At 43.4% G+C, this 17,061-nt stretch overlaps 1 protein-coding gene across 5 annotated transcripts in view; it reads left to right on the top strand.

Moving 5' to 3' along the window:
• EDARADD (EDAR associated via death domain) overlaps positions 1-16,744 on the top strand; it is a 102,069-nt gene extending 85,325 nt beyond the window's left edge. For all 5 annotated transcript variants that reach the window (XM_056567499.1, XM_056567498.1, XM_056567496.1 and 2 more), the window contains 3 exons: positions 10,746-10,861; positions 10,960-11,005; positions 16,145-16,744. In XM_056567499.1, coding sequence (XP_056423474.1) covers positions 10,746-10,861; positions 10,960-11,005; positions 16,145-16,509 — 527 coding nt within the window. In that variant the 3' untranslated portion in view covers positions 16,510-16,744. The remainder of the gene's footprint in view (positions 1-10,745; positions 10,862-10,959; positions 11,006-16,144) is intronic.
• The last annotated feature ends 317 nt before the right edge of the window (positions 16,745-17,061 follow it).

Raw genomic sequence — 17,061 nt, 5'->3', positions numbered from 1 at the left:
CTGTATTAACCCTTCAGACGCAGCGATCAAAGCTGACCGCCGCGTCTGATGCGAAAATAACACTAACCCGGCTGTTCAATTGGGCTGTTCGGGACCACCGCAGTAAAATCGCGGCGTCCCGAACAGCTTACAGGACACCAGGAGGGACCTTACATGCCTCCTCGGTGTCTGCTCCGTGCCGGGATCCCCTGCATGGCCGGCGCTCTCCTTCGACGTCATCACGTCGTCGCGCACGCCGCCCCATCATCCAATAGGAGCGGCGTGCGTAGTGACGTGATGACGGCGAAGGAGAGCGCGGATCCCGGGGAAGAAGACGTCCGGAGCATCGGGGACGCGGCGACAGCGATGGAGCGACAACCAGGGCAGCGGTGACGGGTCCGGAGCGGCGAAGACAGGTGAATACTACCTCCTATACCAGTTGTCTTCAACCTGCGGACCTCCAGCTGTTGCAAAACTACAACTCCCAGCATGCCCGGACAGCCAACGGCTGTCCGGGCATGCTGGGAGTTGTAGTTTTGCAACATCTGGAGGTCCGCAGGTTGAAGATCACTGTTGGGTGCAGAATCTTTTTTTTCTAGATTTTGCACCTTTAAAATAGGGTGCGTCTTATATGCCGGTGCGTCCTATAGGGCGAAAAATACGGTATGTGATTTTTTTTTCCCTGCAGAGAGAGAATATTGTTTTAAAATGTAATTTCTTTTCTGCTCCTGTAAATGCTGCCTGGACACAAATGGACACTTGCCCTGATGGCCTTCAAATAACAGGCACCACTAAACTAGTGCAATCTCTGGCTTACCTGTTGGATTTCGCTGGCAATCACTGTTATATGATGCAGGAATTTGTAGCAATTACTTTGTAAACCTACCGTCCCTAATAAATAATCTATACTGAGAACATGTCCTCAGGAGGTGTTTACGGAGCTGTAGGAAACATCAGCAGATATGCAATTATCCTATAATCAGAATTAGGAAACTTTGCCATGAAAATTTTCAAAATCATTTTCAAAATGAATAAATTAGTTATAAATTATCAATGTTGGCAGGAGATTCAGTTTTAATAGTTTGTCTCATTAAATTTTTTTAGATTTAAATTAAAATGATCTTCCGGAGCTTTGTACAAGTAGTTTATTATCACGGAAGATGAAAGGTTTTTACCTGAACACATTTCCAATGGGACATTTTCTCAGCAAGTTGGAATAAAATAATTTAATTAGTAATAGTGCTTGATAATCACTTGTAACCCCTTCATCTGTCTGGATGTAAGCCATGTTTTTGTGCTTTACGCCCAGGGGGTAGATGGGAGGAGCTGCCAGAGACATGTATAGACGCAGCCAGGTTCTTTCATCTGCTATTTAGACTTACATGAACTTATACATACTAACGTTAAAATGTAGTTACATGGAGCTGGCGACCTAGATTCACATCCCTCTATTCCCGGGAAGGTACAGTTGTGCTTAATGTTTGCATACCCTAGGAATTTGCATACCATTAATTCTTTATACTGTGTATTGCCCGATTTAGCATCAGTGACAGTGTGTATTATTTTGTAATACTTGTCTATGAGACCCCTATTTCTTGCAGGTGGTATAGCTGCCCATTCGTCTTGGCAAAAGACTCTAGGTCATGCAAAGTCTTTGGTCGTCTTGCATGAATTGCACATTTGAGATCTCTCAGAGTGGCTTGCTAATATAAAGGTCAGGAGACAGTGATGGCCACTCTAGAACCTTCACCTTTTTCTGCTGTTACCACTTGAGGGTAAACTCGGCCTTGTGCGTAGGGTCATTGTCATTCTCGAAAGTCTAAGATCCTCCCATGGGCAGCTTTCATGCCAATATTTTCCAATAAAGTTCTGCGTTCGTCTTGCCATCAATTTTCACAAGATTCTCTATTCCTCTAATGCTCATACTCCCCAAAATATCAGTAAGCCACCACTATGCTTCACAATGGGGATAGTTGTCTGTTCGCTATAGGCCTTGTTGAGCCCTCCCTAAGCATAGTGCCTATGGTTGTGACCATAAAGCTTTATTTAGGTCTTGTAACTGCAAATTACATTGTGCTGTGAGGCGTGTCATGGTATTGTTGGGAATATTGTAACCAGGCTTTTTTGTAGCACTGGCTCGGTAAAGGGTTCTTTCTGCCAACTCAACAATGCAGCTCTTTTTCGTTCCAAGTATCTTTGTATTGTTAACTTTAAAACAAACACACCTTTTTTCCCAGAGCAGCCTGTATTTCTCCTGAGGTCATCTGTGCGAGCAACTCTTCTGGAAGTTGTGGCTAAAACCCTTTTTAGTCTACCTGGCCTTGGCTTGGTATCAGGAGGTCCTTAAATTTTCCACTCCTTAGTAAGTGATTGAACAGTACTGATTAGGATTTTCAAGGTTTTAGATATTTATTTTATTCATTTTCCATCTGTATAAAGTTGCTTTACCTTGTCATGCAGGTCTTCTGACAGTTCTTTTATGCTCCCCATGGCATAGTATCTAGCCTGTTAAATGTATCCGCATGGGAGCTACCAAACTTATTGACTGTTTGTGCACGGACACTAATTGCAATTTAAAAGCCACCTTCATATGATCAATTCACTATCCTTACATAAAATACATATTTTTGCATGATTAGTCATATTTTCTCATTCATTGTCAAAATTTCACAATTTTTGTCAGAGTATGAAAACTTTTGAGCACAACTGTACTCTCTGGTACACTGAACCCAATACATTTTGCATACTCTTACACTGATCACTCAGTGCTGACAGTATCAGACTTTATACAAGTATGGCCCTTTGACAAGGGGGACGGTAAAACCCAGTTAATTTATTTGTACATTTCCAGGAACAGCAAAACATAGTGTTGTAGGCAAAGGTGCTCCAAGATTGTTGGGGCAGTAATCAGTTTATTGCAGCAAGTCTGGTTTCTCTGGCTCCTGGCAAATAAAGGATGTTACTGGAGAAAGCAATACACACAGGGTCAATTCATATGGATAATGTGTGCACGAGACCAGTCAGCCAGAGCAAGAGACACTTTTGCAGAACAGCTCTCTCTTTTGGCTTATGGATAGGTGTCTAGAGTGGGAACTCTATGACATACATGTGACAGAAGAGGACATATGGAGGGAAACTGTCTTCATGACACAACCCCTCTATTAAAGGTCAACAAAAACTTTTTATATAATGTAGATAATACCATTATATGTTTATTTGTAATATACACTGGTTTAAAATATGTGAAAATTGTTGGGTGAAAAAATGCTGTCCCTGCAGCTATTGTCTGTGTGTCTCTATGAGGAGTCCAAAAACAGGAAGTGAGTGCAGGACAAGCAGGGATCTGTGCAGGCTCCTGGCTTGTCAGTCATCCTGATGTATGAGCCGGGAGCATGTTATAGAGCCTAAGTACACACTGTCCTGCTTTTTCTTAGTGCACAGAACCCTGCATGTCCACCCTCACTTCCTGTATTTAGACTCCTCATAGAGACACACATGCAATTGCTGCAGGGACAAAAATATACAAATTTTTTAACCAATGTATTATCTGCTTTTTAATGGTATTATCTGCATTATATAAAACGTTTTTGTTCAGAACAGGTACATTTTAACCTGTTGGGGACCATGGGCATATGGATACGCCATTGCGTCCTGGTACTTAAGGACCAAGGGCTTACCTGTACGCCCATGGGAATTTCGATCCCCGCTGCTAGCCGGATGGGGATCGGAACGGGATGCCTGCTGAAATCATTCAGCAGGCATCCCGTGCAAATGCCTGGGGGGGGGGGGTCCTGAGCCGCAAATTGCCGATCAATTCAGATCGGCGATTTGCAGGGATTTCGGGCTGATTGGGTCTCTGATGACTGATTTTTTAAACAAGTTTGCACTTTGGGTTTAGTGCTCTACGGAGCTTAATAAAGTTTATAATTAGCAGTGGGGGTATCTTAGTTTGGGGAATTAGTCTGAGGGTTTACCCTCAGTATTGTTAATTGATTATTTAACCCCGGAACCTCTGGGAGATTGTTTTTTGTATCTGATGACCCGATAGCCCTGAAAATAGGGATGATCGGAGCTGTCAGAGACAGCCCCGATCACCCTAAAGGATAGGAGCGAGGTGGCAGGGGTGCCACCTCCTCCTATCCCCTGCGATTGGCTGATCAGGACTGACTGGCGAATCGCAGGGCAGGGGCGGGGGTGAACGTTCATTTCCCCCCGCTCTGCCCGCCCCTGGATGTCGGGACAGAGCGTGGGAAAGATGGCGGCGATGTGCGGGGGCCGTGGATGCGGCGGCTGACAGGAGGCGGCAGGCAAGTGGAGGCAGCAGCGGCGGTGTCCCAGATGCAGCAGTGAAGATTGCCGTAAAGTGATCTTAACTGCTGCTTCTAGGAGTTTCAATAGGGCCACAGTTTGGAGACTACTGTGCTTCCAGATGTTAAAAAACTACATCTCTGCGCATGACTGTCCAGGCATGCCGGGAGTTGTAGTTCTGTAACATCTGGCCCTTCAGATGTTGCAGAACTACAACTCCCAGCATGCCTGGACAGTCTCAGCATGCTGGGAGTTGTAGTTTTGCAACATCTGGAAGGACACTGTTTGGAGACCACTATACCGTGGTTTCCAAACTGTAGCGCTCCAGATGTCAATTCATAGCATGCCGATACGGTCCAGGCATGCTGGAAGTTGTAGTTCGGCAATATCTGGCCCTTCAGATGTTGCCGAACTACAATTCCCAGCATGCCTGGGCAGTCTGCGCATGCTTGGAGTTGAAGTCTTGCAACATCTGAAAGGGCTACAGTTTGGAGACCACTACACAGTGGTCTCCAAACTGTTCTCCTCCAGTTTTTGCATAACTACAACTCCCAACACGCCCTTCGGCTGTCTGGGCATGCTGGAAGTTGTAGTATTGCAACAATTGGAGGCACACTGGTTGGGAAACATTGTCTGTTTCCTAACTCAGTGTTTCCCAACCCGTGTGCCTCCTGCTGTTGCAAAACTATAACTCCCAGCATGCACTAACAGACCATGCATGCTGGGGGAGTTAGGGATGTCCCGTTAAAAAATTTTCAAGACTGAGTACGAGTACCGATACTTTAATTCTAGTACTCGCCGATACCAAGTACGAGTACTTATATTTTAAAGGGAATCTGACACCAGGGTGACCCGGTTTCTGGTGTTGCTTACCGTATGATATGTGGGTTCCTTGTTGTGCGCAATGGAGGCGGCTGCTGTAATATGAGCTAAGATTTCTCTCTTCTCCATTGGGCAGAACAAAAAATTTGCATTATGGTGAGACCGATGACCACATGGTGAGCAGCGGTAGAAACCGGTCACCTGCAATATCTACCTATAAATTCAAGTTAGTGCAGGTGACTCTTCTGTAAGATTGCCTTTAATAGTAGGGAGTATCCCCTTGCAGACACTAGCAGCAGCCCCCTGTAGTCATTAGTAGCAGCCCCCCCCTTGTAGACAGTGCCCCCCTTGTAGACAGCAGGCACCCCCTGTAGACATTAGTAGCAGCCCCCCTGTAGACCGCAGCCCCCCTGTAGACCGCAGCCCCCTTGTAGACAGCAAGCCCCCCTTTAGACAGCAGCCCCCTGCAGATGTTAGTAGCAGCCCTCCTGTAGACCGCAGCCCCCCTTGTAAACAGCAGGGCCCCCCCTTTAGACATTAGTAGCAGCCCCCCTGTAGACCGCAGCCCCCTGTAGACCACAGCCCCCTTGTAGACAGCAAGCCCCCCTTTAGACAGCAGCCCCCTGCAGATATTAGTAGCAGCCCTCCTGTAGACCGCAGCCCCCCTTGTAAACAGCAGGGCCCCCCCTTTAGACATTAGTAGCAGGCCCCCTGTAGACCATAGCCCCCACCCTAAACAGCTCACCTGCGGCTGTCCTTAAACGGGTGCTGCTGCCCCGTTCTCCCTGCCGCATAATGGCGTTCTATGGTGGAGCATGTGACATACACGTCACTCTGCTTCCTCCGTAGCGTTACGCTGGGCGCAGTGGAGGAGGTGGAAGGACGTGTGTGTCACATGCTCCTCCATAGAACGCCATGATGCGGATGGGATGATGGAAGAACAGGGCAGTGGAGCAGCAGCAGGTACCGGATTTGGAATCGGGGACATTGGACGAGTCCCCGATACCAGGGAAATGGCTAGTATCGGCCCCGATACCGATACTAGTATCGGTATCAGGACATCCCTACTGGGAGTTGTAGTTTTGCAACAGCTGGAGGTACATGGTTCGGGAAACACTGATTTAGAAAACAGACAGTGGTGCGGAAACACTGTGGTAGTCTGTTACCTAACTCAGTGTTTCCCAATCCCAGCCAGTGTGCCTCTAGCTGTTGCATAACTACAACTCCCAGCATGCACGGTCTGTCAGTACATGCTGGGAGTTGTAGTTTTGCCCCCCATGTTAATATACAGGGAACATTCACATGAGCGGGGGTTTACAGCAAGTATCCCGATTCAAGTTTGAGATGCGGCAAATTTTTGGCTGCAGCGGGAAACTCACTGTAAACCCCCGCCCATGTGAATGTACGCTAAAAACACTACACTACACTACCCCTAAAGAATAAAGAGTAAAACACTACATATATACTACACTCTTACGCCCCCCCCCCCCCCCCCCAATAATAATAAAAAATGTCTTGTACGTCAGTTTTTCCAAAACGGAGCCTCCAGCTGTTGCAAAATAACATCTCCCAGTATTGCCGGACAGCCAATGACTGTCCAGGCATGTTGGAAGTTTTGCAACAGCTGGAGACACCCTGTTTGGGGAAAACTGACATACAGTATTTTTGGTGGAGGAGGCAAGTGTAACGCTTGCATCTGGGTACACCCCTATGAAAATCCCTAATTTAGGCCTCAAATGCGCATTCACTTCAGAGCCCTGTCGTATTTCAAGGCAACAATTTAGGGCCACATATGGGGTATCTCCATACTCGTGAGAAATTGTGCTAAAAATTTTGGGGGGCTTTTTCTCCTTTTACCCCTTGTAAAAATAAAAAATATGGGTCTACAAGATGTTAGTGTAGTGTAAAAAATGAAGATTTTGAATTTTCACCTCCACTTTGCTGCTATTCCTGTGAAACACCTAAAGGGTTAACAAAGGTTCTGAATGTCATTTTGAAAACATTGAGGGGTGCAGTTTTCATAATGGGGTCCATTATGGGGTATTTGTAACATAAAGACCCTCAAATTCACTTCAAATCTGAACTGGGCCCTGAAAAATTCAGATTTTGAAATAAAATTGAAAACTTGGAAAATTGCTGCTATACTTCAAAAATTAAAAACATGTCAACTTTATGATGTCAACATATTATATATGTGAATCAATATATAATTTATTTGTTATGTCCATTTTCCTTACGAGCAGAGCTTCATAGTTATAAAAATGCAACATTTTTGCCGTGTTGATGAATCTGACCTCTTCATACTGAACTAGATACCATGAATGCCTCTTAGTGAATGTATATTAAATAACTAGCATTATGAACATTTTAGAAAGAACGATTATAATCCCCTTAAAGTGTTTTTTGTTATTTTGTGACAATGTACACATCTACTTAGTTCCTTTCTAAGAATAAAGTTGGGACTAGAATGCTGCTTTGTAACACTGCCCCAATGTGTCAATGTTAAGGGAGTGTCTAGGGCTGGATTAGATTTTTTTAATAATACTTTTAAAGGGTAGCTCCCACCATCCTATTTTTTTTTTGTCCCTGCCTATTGCACATCTATCCCTAACCCCCTCCCTGCTTTAAATTTTTCTTTTTACTATATTAAAAATAACTTTTTGTCTGCCTGGTAGAGTGCTCACTACCAGGCAGACTTCCCCAGCAGGCAGACGTCACTGATGCCTGCTTGGGGGGACTTCCGCCCTTAGTTCATCTACACAGGGTGCCTCCAGCTGTTTCACCACTACAACTCCCAGCTTGCCCTGACATCTATTGGCTGTCAGGGCATGCTGGGAGTTGTAGTTGTGATACAGCTGGAGGCACCCTGTGTAGATAAACTATAAGTTAGTGCCATGCAGCGCTACGGCGCTACCCCGTTCCCTCTGTCACCCGTCACCCCCCCAGCATACCCCGTTCCCTTCGTCACAACCCCCCCCCCCTGCCCTGCATACCCCGTTCCCTCCGTTCTGATATTTACTGATACTGCAGAGTCCGGCAGCGGACGTGCAGGGGCACCGGCGACGACGACATGTGCGGGAGGAGTAGCCTCCCAGCCAGTGGCCGGGGAGCCAATGCACTCGCTCCCGCCTGTCTGATTGACAGGCAGGGAGCAAGCGCAATGTAAATGAATTAGGACCAATTGCCCGGCCGCAATCAGTCCGAATTCAGGCGGGACGTCACGCCGTGCTGCAGCCAGCCACTAGGAGGGAGACCCCTAGTGGCCGGTTTTCAAACGTAAAATTCACCCATAAAATAAAAAAATTAATTATGAAAATATATTACAGATATGTTGTAGTACATAAGTACTAGTACATATCAAAAAATAAAGTTGGTGACATTGCCCATTTACCTCTTAAGGACCCAGGACGTATGGGTACATCCCGGGTCCCGGTCCTGCGATATAACGCGGGGTCACACGGTGACCCCGCATCATATCGTGGTGGGCCCGGCGTCATAGTGAAGCCGGGACCCGCCTCTAATAGCGCGCAGCACTGATTGTGGTGCCGCACGCTATTAACCCTTTAGCCGCGCGCTCAAAGCTGAGCCGCGCGGCTAAAAACGAAAGTAAAAGTGCCCGGCAAGCTCAGGGAGCTGTTCGGGATCGCCGCGGTATAATCGCGACATCCTGAACAGCTGTAGCACAGGAGGAGGTCTCTTACCTTCTCCTGCGCTGTCCGATTGCCAAATGAATGCTTCAAGCCTGAGATCCAGGCTTGAGCATTCAATCGCCGAAAACACTGATTGATCCATTCCTATGGAGATGCATCAATCAGTGTAAAAGATCAGTAAATGCAATGTTATAGCCCCCCCTATAGGAGCAGTGTAAAAGTGTAAAAAAAAATCATTAACCCTTTCAATTATCCCTTCCCCTAATAAAAGTTTGAATCACCTGGCATTTCCAAGAATAAAAAAAACACAGTGTAAATAAAAATAAACATATGTGGTATTGCCGCTTGTGGAAATGTCCGAATTATAAAAATATACTGCGTTTTAAACTGCATGTTCAATGGCGTACGCGCAAAAAAATTCCAAAGTCCAAAGTAGCGCATTTTTTATCACTTTTTATACCACAAAAAGTGAATAAAAAGTGATCAAAAAGTCTGATCAGAAGAAAAATGGTACCGCCAAAAACTTCAGATCACGGCGCAAAAAATGAGCCCTCATAGCACCCTGAACACAGAAAAATAAAAAAAGTTATAGGGGTCAGAAGATGACCATTTAAAACATACAAATTTGCCTGCATGTATTCATGATTTTTTTCTGAAGTGATACAAAATCAAACCTATACAAATAGGGTATCATTTTAACCGTATGGACCTACAGAATAAAGATAAGGGGTCATATTTGCCGAAAAATGTACTGCGTAAAAACGGAAGCCCCCAAAACTTACAAAATAGTGTGTTTTCATCAATTTTGTCGCACATAGATTTTTTTCCTGTTTCACCATAGATTTTTGGGTAAAATGACTGATGTCATTACAAAGTAGAATTAGTGATGCAAAAAATAAGCCATCGTATAGAATTGTAGGTGAAAATTTTAAAGAGTTATGATTTTTTAAAATTAAGGAGGAAAAATTGAAAATGAAAAAACGGAAAAAGGCCGGGTCCTTAAGGGGTTAAAGGAAGGCAATGCAGAAGTCAGCTTGTATTGCAAATATATGCACTGGCCAATGTCAGTCCCTTAGTGCTTACTTTCGGGAGGGGGAGGGGGGGGGGGGTCTGCTACTGCAGGGGGCACTTACCTTTATCCATGGATCTGGGATTATGTACACAAGGGACCTATCTAAGCCCTTAATGCATTCATAATGTAAATGCTTACAATAAAAATGTTAAATAGTTTGAAGCACATGTCTTGGTTGAGCATGCATGTTAATAGAGAGGATATGGAAAATGTTGGTGGATTGATTTCTATATATTGATTTATATATAATAAGTGTACCAGGGAGTAGTCAACCTACACTTAGGTAGAAACACCCATAAAACAGCCCACATGAAGAGCACACTAGTTATCTTAAAGGGGTACTCCGGTGGAAAACTTTTTTTTTTTTAAATCAACTGGTGCCAGAAAGTTAAACATATTTGTAAATTACTTCTATTTAAAATCTTAATCCTTCCAGTACTTATCAGCTGCTGTATGCTCCACAGGAAGTTGTATAGTTATTTTCTGTCTGACCACAGTGCTCTCTGCTGACACCTCTGTCTATGTCAGGAACTGTCCAGAGCAAGAGAGGTTTGCTATGGGGATTTGTTCCTGCTCCGGACAGTTCCTGTCATGGACAGAGGTGTCAGCAGAGAGCACTGTGGTCAGACAGGAAATAAATTCAAAAAGAAAAGAATTTCCTCTGTAGCTTACAGCAGCTGATCAGTACTGGAAGATTAAGATTTTTAAATAGAAGTAATTTACAAATCTTTTTAACTTTCTGGCACCAGTTAATTAAAAAAAAAAAGAAATTGTTTTCCACCGGAGTACCCCTTTAAGGTTCTCGTAAATTGCAATAAAAAAAAATAAAAATGTTATACCTCTATGTAATGTTTTTAGGAATTTTTTAATAAAAATCTGGAAATATTCTAACAATGACTGTTTTTTCGTTATAGTGACTGTTACAAACAATACTCCTATAGAGGACAGTTGTCCAACAGATAACATTATAATGGAGGATCCAGTCCATCTCATGCCTACCACAATACCTGACTCTGATAGAATAAAGCAAGTAAGGAACCAATAATATTTATTCTCATGCTGTTCTAAGCAAAGGCTTTCTATTGCACCCAATATGAAAGAACTGAGTGTATTTTTTTTTATTTCTAGCCAGAAGAAAATGACTGTCCTGTGACAGCTATAAATGCTCTGTCAGGTAAGATAAACCCTTTTTTTCCCCATTTTTGCTAAGATCATTTAATATTAAGTTAATAATAAAAGAGTAACCTGTATAGTGTTTATATGTGTATGTGGATTCCACACAGTTCCTGGCATATACCTTCATTTTGTTCCATGATATGTCTTTAACCCCTTAAAGGGGTACTCCACCCCTAGACATCTTATCCCCTATCCAAAGGATAGGGGATAAGATGCCTGATCGTGGGGGTCCCGCCGCTTGGGACCCCCGCAGTATAGCATGCGACACCCACCTGTTTCTTGTCCGGAAGCGCTGGAGGGTCTGGGTCGCGACCACGGGAACGGAGGTCCGTGACGTCATGACTCCACCCCCGTGGGATGTCACGCCCCGTCCCCTTAATGCAAGGCTGCGTGTCTAGGGGTGGAGTACCCCTTTAAGGACGCAGGGTTTTTCCATTTTTGCATTTTCATTTTTTCCTCATCACCTTCTAAAAATCATAACTCTTTCAATTTTGCACATAAAATTCCATATGATGGCTTATTTTTTGCGCCACCAATACTAATTTGCAGTGACATTAGTCATTTTACCATTTTACCACAGCGAAATGGAAAAAAAATTCATTGTGTGACAAAATTTGAAGAAAAAATGTAATTTTGTAATTTTGGGGGCTTCCATTTCTACGCAGTGCATTTTTCTGTAAAAATTACACATTTTCTTTATTCTGTAGGTCCATGCGGTTAAAATGATTCCCTACATATATAGGTTTGATTTTGTCGTACTTCGGAAAAAAAATCATAACTACATGCAGGAAAATGTATACGTTAAAAATTCTCATCTTCTAACCCCTATAACTTTTTTATTTTTCCGCATACGGGCCGGTATTAGGACTCATTTTTTGCGCCGTGTTCTGAAGTTTGTATCGGTACCATTTTTGTATTGATCTGACTTTTTGATAGCTTTTTATTCATTTTTTCATGATATAAAAAGTGACCAAAAATACGGTATGCTGGATTTTGGATTTTTTTTTTGCGTGTACACAATTGACCGTGCGGATTAACCTCTCAAGGACTTAGGGCGTACCTGTACGCCCTAAGCCTGGTTCCGGTGTGAAAAACAGGGTCACACCGTGACCCCGCATCACACCGGGTCGGTCCCGGCTGCTAACGATAGCCGGGACCCTGGGCTAACAGCGCGCGGCATCGATCGTTGTTAACCCTTCAGACGCGGCGATCAAAGTTGACCGCCGCATCTGAAAACGAAAGTAAATGGTTCCAGGCAGCTCAGTCGGGCTGATCGGGACATCGCGATAAAATCGCGATGTTCCGATCAGCTGGGACGCAGGCGGAGGTCTCCTTACCTCTCTCCGCAGCGTCCGATCGGGGATTGATTGCTCCAAGCCTGAGCTACAAGCTTAAGCAATCGAGCCCCTATCTGACTGATCCCTGCAAAACTATGGCTTTGCAGGGATCAGCATAGGAGATCAGTGTGTGCAGTGTTATAGGTCCCTATGGGAGCTATAGCACTGCAAAAAAAAAGTGGGAAAAAACAAACTGTGTAAATAAAAATAAAAATAAACATATGTGGTATCGCCGCGTGCGAAAATGTCCGAACTATAAAAATATATCGTTAATTAAATTGCACGGTCAATGGCGTGCGCGCAAAAAAATTCCAAAGTCCAAAATAGTGTATTTTTGGTCACTTTTTATATCATGAAAAAATTCATAAAAAGCGATCAAAAAGTCCGATCAATACAAAAATGGTAGAAACACGGCGCAAAAAGCGAGTCCAGAACACGGCGCAAAAAACGAGTCCTCATACAGGCCCGTACGCAGAAAAATAAAAAAAGTTATAGGGGTTAGAAGATGAGAATTTTTAACATATAAATTTTCCTTTTTATGATTTTTTTCCAAAGTACGACAATATCCAACCTATATAAGTAGGGTATCATTTTAACCGTATAGACCTACAGAATAAAGATAAGGTGTTATTTTCACCGAAAAATGCACTGCGTAGAAACGGAAACCCCCAAAAGTTACAAAATGAAATTTTTTCTTCAATTTTGTCGCACAATGATTTTTTTTCCATTTCGCCGTAGATTTTTGGGTAAAATGACTGATGTCACTGCAAAGTAGAATTGGTGGCGCAAAAAATAATCCATCATATGGATTTTTAGGTGCAAAATTGAAAGCGTTATGATTGATGATGAGTCTTTAAGGGGTTAATTAACAATACATTTTTATAGTTCGGACATTTCTGCACGCGGCGATACCACATATGTTTATTTTTATCTACACAGTTTTTTTTATGGGAAAAGGGGTGATTCAAACTTTTATTAGGGAAGGGGTTAAATGACCTTTGTTAACTTTTGTTTTTCACTTTTTTTTTTTGCAGTGCTATAGCTCCCATAGGGGGCTATAGCACTGCACACACTGATCTTTTACTCTGATCCCTGCAAAGCCATAGCTTTTCATGGATCAGCAAGATAGGGGCTCGATTGCTCAAGCCTGTAGCTCAGGTTTGGAGCAATCAAACGCCGATCGGACGCGACAGAGCAAGGTAAGGGGGTCTCCGCTCGCGTCCTAGCTGATCGGGACATCGCGATTTTAACGCGATTTACCAATCAGCCCAACTGAGCTGCCAGGAAGCATTTACTTCCACTTTCAGACACGGCGGCCAACTTTGATCGCCGCATCTGAAGGGTTAATAGCGTGCGGCACAACAATCGGTGTCGCGTGCTGTTAGCCCAGGGTGCCGGCTATCATTAGCAGCCGGACCGACCGGGTGTGACCCCATTTTAAACACCGGGACCGGGCGTAGGGCGTACAGGTACGCCCTACGTCCTTAACCAGTTAAAAGGGGCAGAGCTCTCATCCTCCGTTAGGGCCCATTCACATTTCAAAATATTTTTCTGGTCGGACATTCTGGCCCTGATTTACTATTGTAAACCCGACATGATTTGTCGGGTTGTGTGCCAGATTCTGGCACATTGCGCCAGAAATTCTGTCTACGCCGGAATGTGTGCCAGAATTCTGTCTCATTGCGCCAGAATTCTGCCTGCGCAAGAAATGAAAAACCCAACCAACTCTCCATTTTACTGAGAAAACTCGAAAAAGGGGAGTGCCTGTTGGGAAAAGAGGGCGTGATCACAGAAAAGGGAACGGTTCCCGACATTTTCACAAAAACCCAACATATTTAAGGTTTCCGCAGAAAATGTGGTGGATTTGAGCTGGGAAAACCCTACAGATCAAAACGTGTTAAAAAAAGCAAAATGTAGGGAAAGCTTAGTAAATACGGTGGGAAAAAATTGAAGGGAATTAAAACCCACAAAGAAACCTACACTCCACTCTTAGTAAGTCAGGGCCACTGTGTATGGCTAAGACTCTATAGACAGCAATTCATTTACAAAAGGATTCCTGTTTCTCCTAAAGAGATCTAAATCACTGCACCAGCTTGGATTTAAGCTGTGTGGTAGTGGAGTCACCCTGCAGAACATCTATCTGTACCCTTCAGAAGTTTAGAATGGCAATTTCAATGGTAGCTGTATTGGGTCATAAATCAACTTGGAAGTTCCTGCAGGAGAAGAAATATCTGTACAGTGATCCCCCGACCTGCGATGGCCCCAACATACTATAATTTCAACATACAATGGCCTCTCATACGATGCTTTTGTATGTCGGGACCATCGCATAAATGGCTATCCGGCAGCGCAGACTGCTTCAGCTGCAGCCGGATAGCCGTTTAAGGTGCCCCGTGTGGTCCGGTTATGGTCACTCACCTGTCCCCGACGTTCCAGACTGTCCTCTTCGGGCTCCGCTGCATCGCCATCGCTCTCCTTCGACGTCATCACGTTGCCGCGCACGCCGTCCCGTCATCCAATAGGAGCGGCGTGCACAGCGACGTGATGACGGCGATGAAGAGCGACGATCTCAGCCAGCAGAGATGGTCCAGAGCAACAGCGATGGAGGGCGACATCCAGGGCAGCGGTGACGGTCCGGAGCGGCGGGGACAGGTGAGTATAACTTCCTATTCTTTTCATTGCACAGATCCCTCAACATACGATGGTTTCAACTAACGATGGTTCATTTGGAATGAATTACCATCGTATGTTGAGGGACCACTGTATACAGTTAGCCGTCCCTCTGGTAGCTGAATATTTAACAATGAGATAAGTGAAAGCTCTATAAATCTATCTTTAATGAGCTGCACTAGTGGTGGTTGCAAGCAGCCAGCATTTAGTATTTAAAAGTTGTTCACACCTTTGAAAAACATTTTTTATTCTTTCTTTTTACATAATATGCTACCAAAAAAGATTTTTTCATAAGTCTATAAAAAACATAAAATAAATAATTAAAGGTATACTTTATGTCCTGCAGCTCTTTACCAGTAGAGAAGAGCAATTCTCTGATTGGCTTTGTATCAGCAAATCTTTTTTCGATTTAAGACCCAATCAAAACTGACCCTCGATCTTGCCATAAATCAGCTTAGAAGTTGATTCAGAAAAAAAGAGAAAGACTAATAAAAAGCCTGTCAGAGAATTGTTTCTCTGCTGAACTTTGGTGATAACAGATGCTGTGGGACATAACCTGATGTGTTTTTTTTTTTGCCAATTATGAGTACAATGCAAAAAGTAAAAAAAATAAGGTGTGAATAACCTTTTAAAGGAGTTTATCTACAATTATGTACTTTGATGTAAATGTCTGATCTCACCACTAGAACCACACCGATCAGTAGAACAAGGTCCCCCATTTTCCTCACCACATAAGCACAGTGGAAAGGAGATAAAATGGAGCTGGGATAAAGCATGTACCCTGCTGCTCCAAAGTCTATGAGGCCGATGGAAACCATTGAGTACTGGGTTCCATTCTAACATAATCCTTGTACTTCTCCTCCAAATTGATGGTGGGCTTCAGATCTAGGTAAGTCTTCAATAGTTGTCCTCTTTGATCAAAATCCTACCAACGTAGAGCCTCTTTGACCATTACTACTTGAGTGTGGGTCCGCCATCTGATTTGTTGGTCCATCTTTTAAAAAATATTTTATTTCAGAAGATGGGCACTATAGTTCTTCCTAGGAAGATGGTCCAAGACCTCTTATTTTTGGGATTTTGGAATTAACAGCCCAGGTACTCACTTTTATTCTTGTTTTTGTTCTTCACAGATTTAACTAATTCATACAAAGAAAACAGTGAAACCAAATTGTCCCCAACAATAAGTGATTTGCTAGATGATGAGGATCTGCTGTATACTCTGAAGATAAAATTGGATCCATGCCATCCTACAGTGAAAAACTGGAGAAATTTTGCTAGCAAGTGGGGAATGAGTTATGATGAATTATGTTTCCTGGAGCAGAGGCAGCAAAGTCCAACCATTGGTTTCTTGCTACAGAACAGTGAGAGGACTGTGGACCAACTGATCGACTTGTGTAAACTCTATAAAAGGGTTGATGTTCAGAAAGTCTTGCTAAAATGGGTCAATGTGGATTGGCCAATGAGGGTCCATAAAATGTACAGGAGCAGTGTGTGATCGCAGGGAGTCTTGTGGACTGGGGATATCATTTAGCATTGCTGAATGTCTAATTCATTCATGACTTGATTGTAGTATCTGTTGGCCAGGGAAAGCTTTGGCAATTTTATAGAAGGAAATAAAACAGAATGTAAACAGTAGAGTACAGTAAGGACAATTTAATCTCTGTCCCCATTTTTCCTATGGGCGGAGGTGGGAGTTTTTATTTTTTTTTATTTTTTATAATGAGGCAGATAGGTAGCTAGGTTTGTACTTGTTACAGTTAAAAAGAAATATATATATATATATATATATATATATGTAAAAAAGTCCTTATGGAAACTTCAGATAGGTAGCTAGGTTTGTACTTGTTACAGTTAAAAAGAAATATATATATATATATATATATATATATATATATGTAAAAAAGTCCTTATGGAAACTTCAGCACAGGATGGCTCAGGTGTGGTGCAATGTAACCCCCAGTGTGCCAAACTGGATCCACATAAACATTTCTCCACTTGGAAACAGCACCCAAAACGAGGTCCAGCTTTAAGGGCAAGCTACAAGGTC

Source organism: Hyla sarda, chromosome 3, assembly GCF_029499605.1.
Source record: "Hyla sarda isolate aHylSar1 chromosome 3, aHylSar1.hap1, whole genome shotgun sequence".
Classification (NCBI taxonomy): domain Eukaryota; kingdom Metazoa; phylum Chordata; class Amphibia; order Anura; family Hylidae; genus Hyla; species Hyla sarda.
This window is presented reverse-complemented; position numbering and strand designations above follow the sequence as displayed.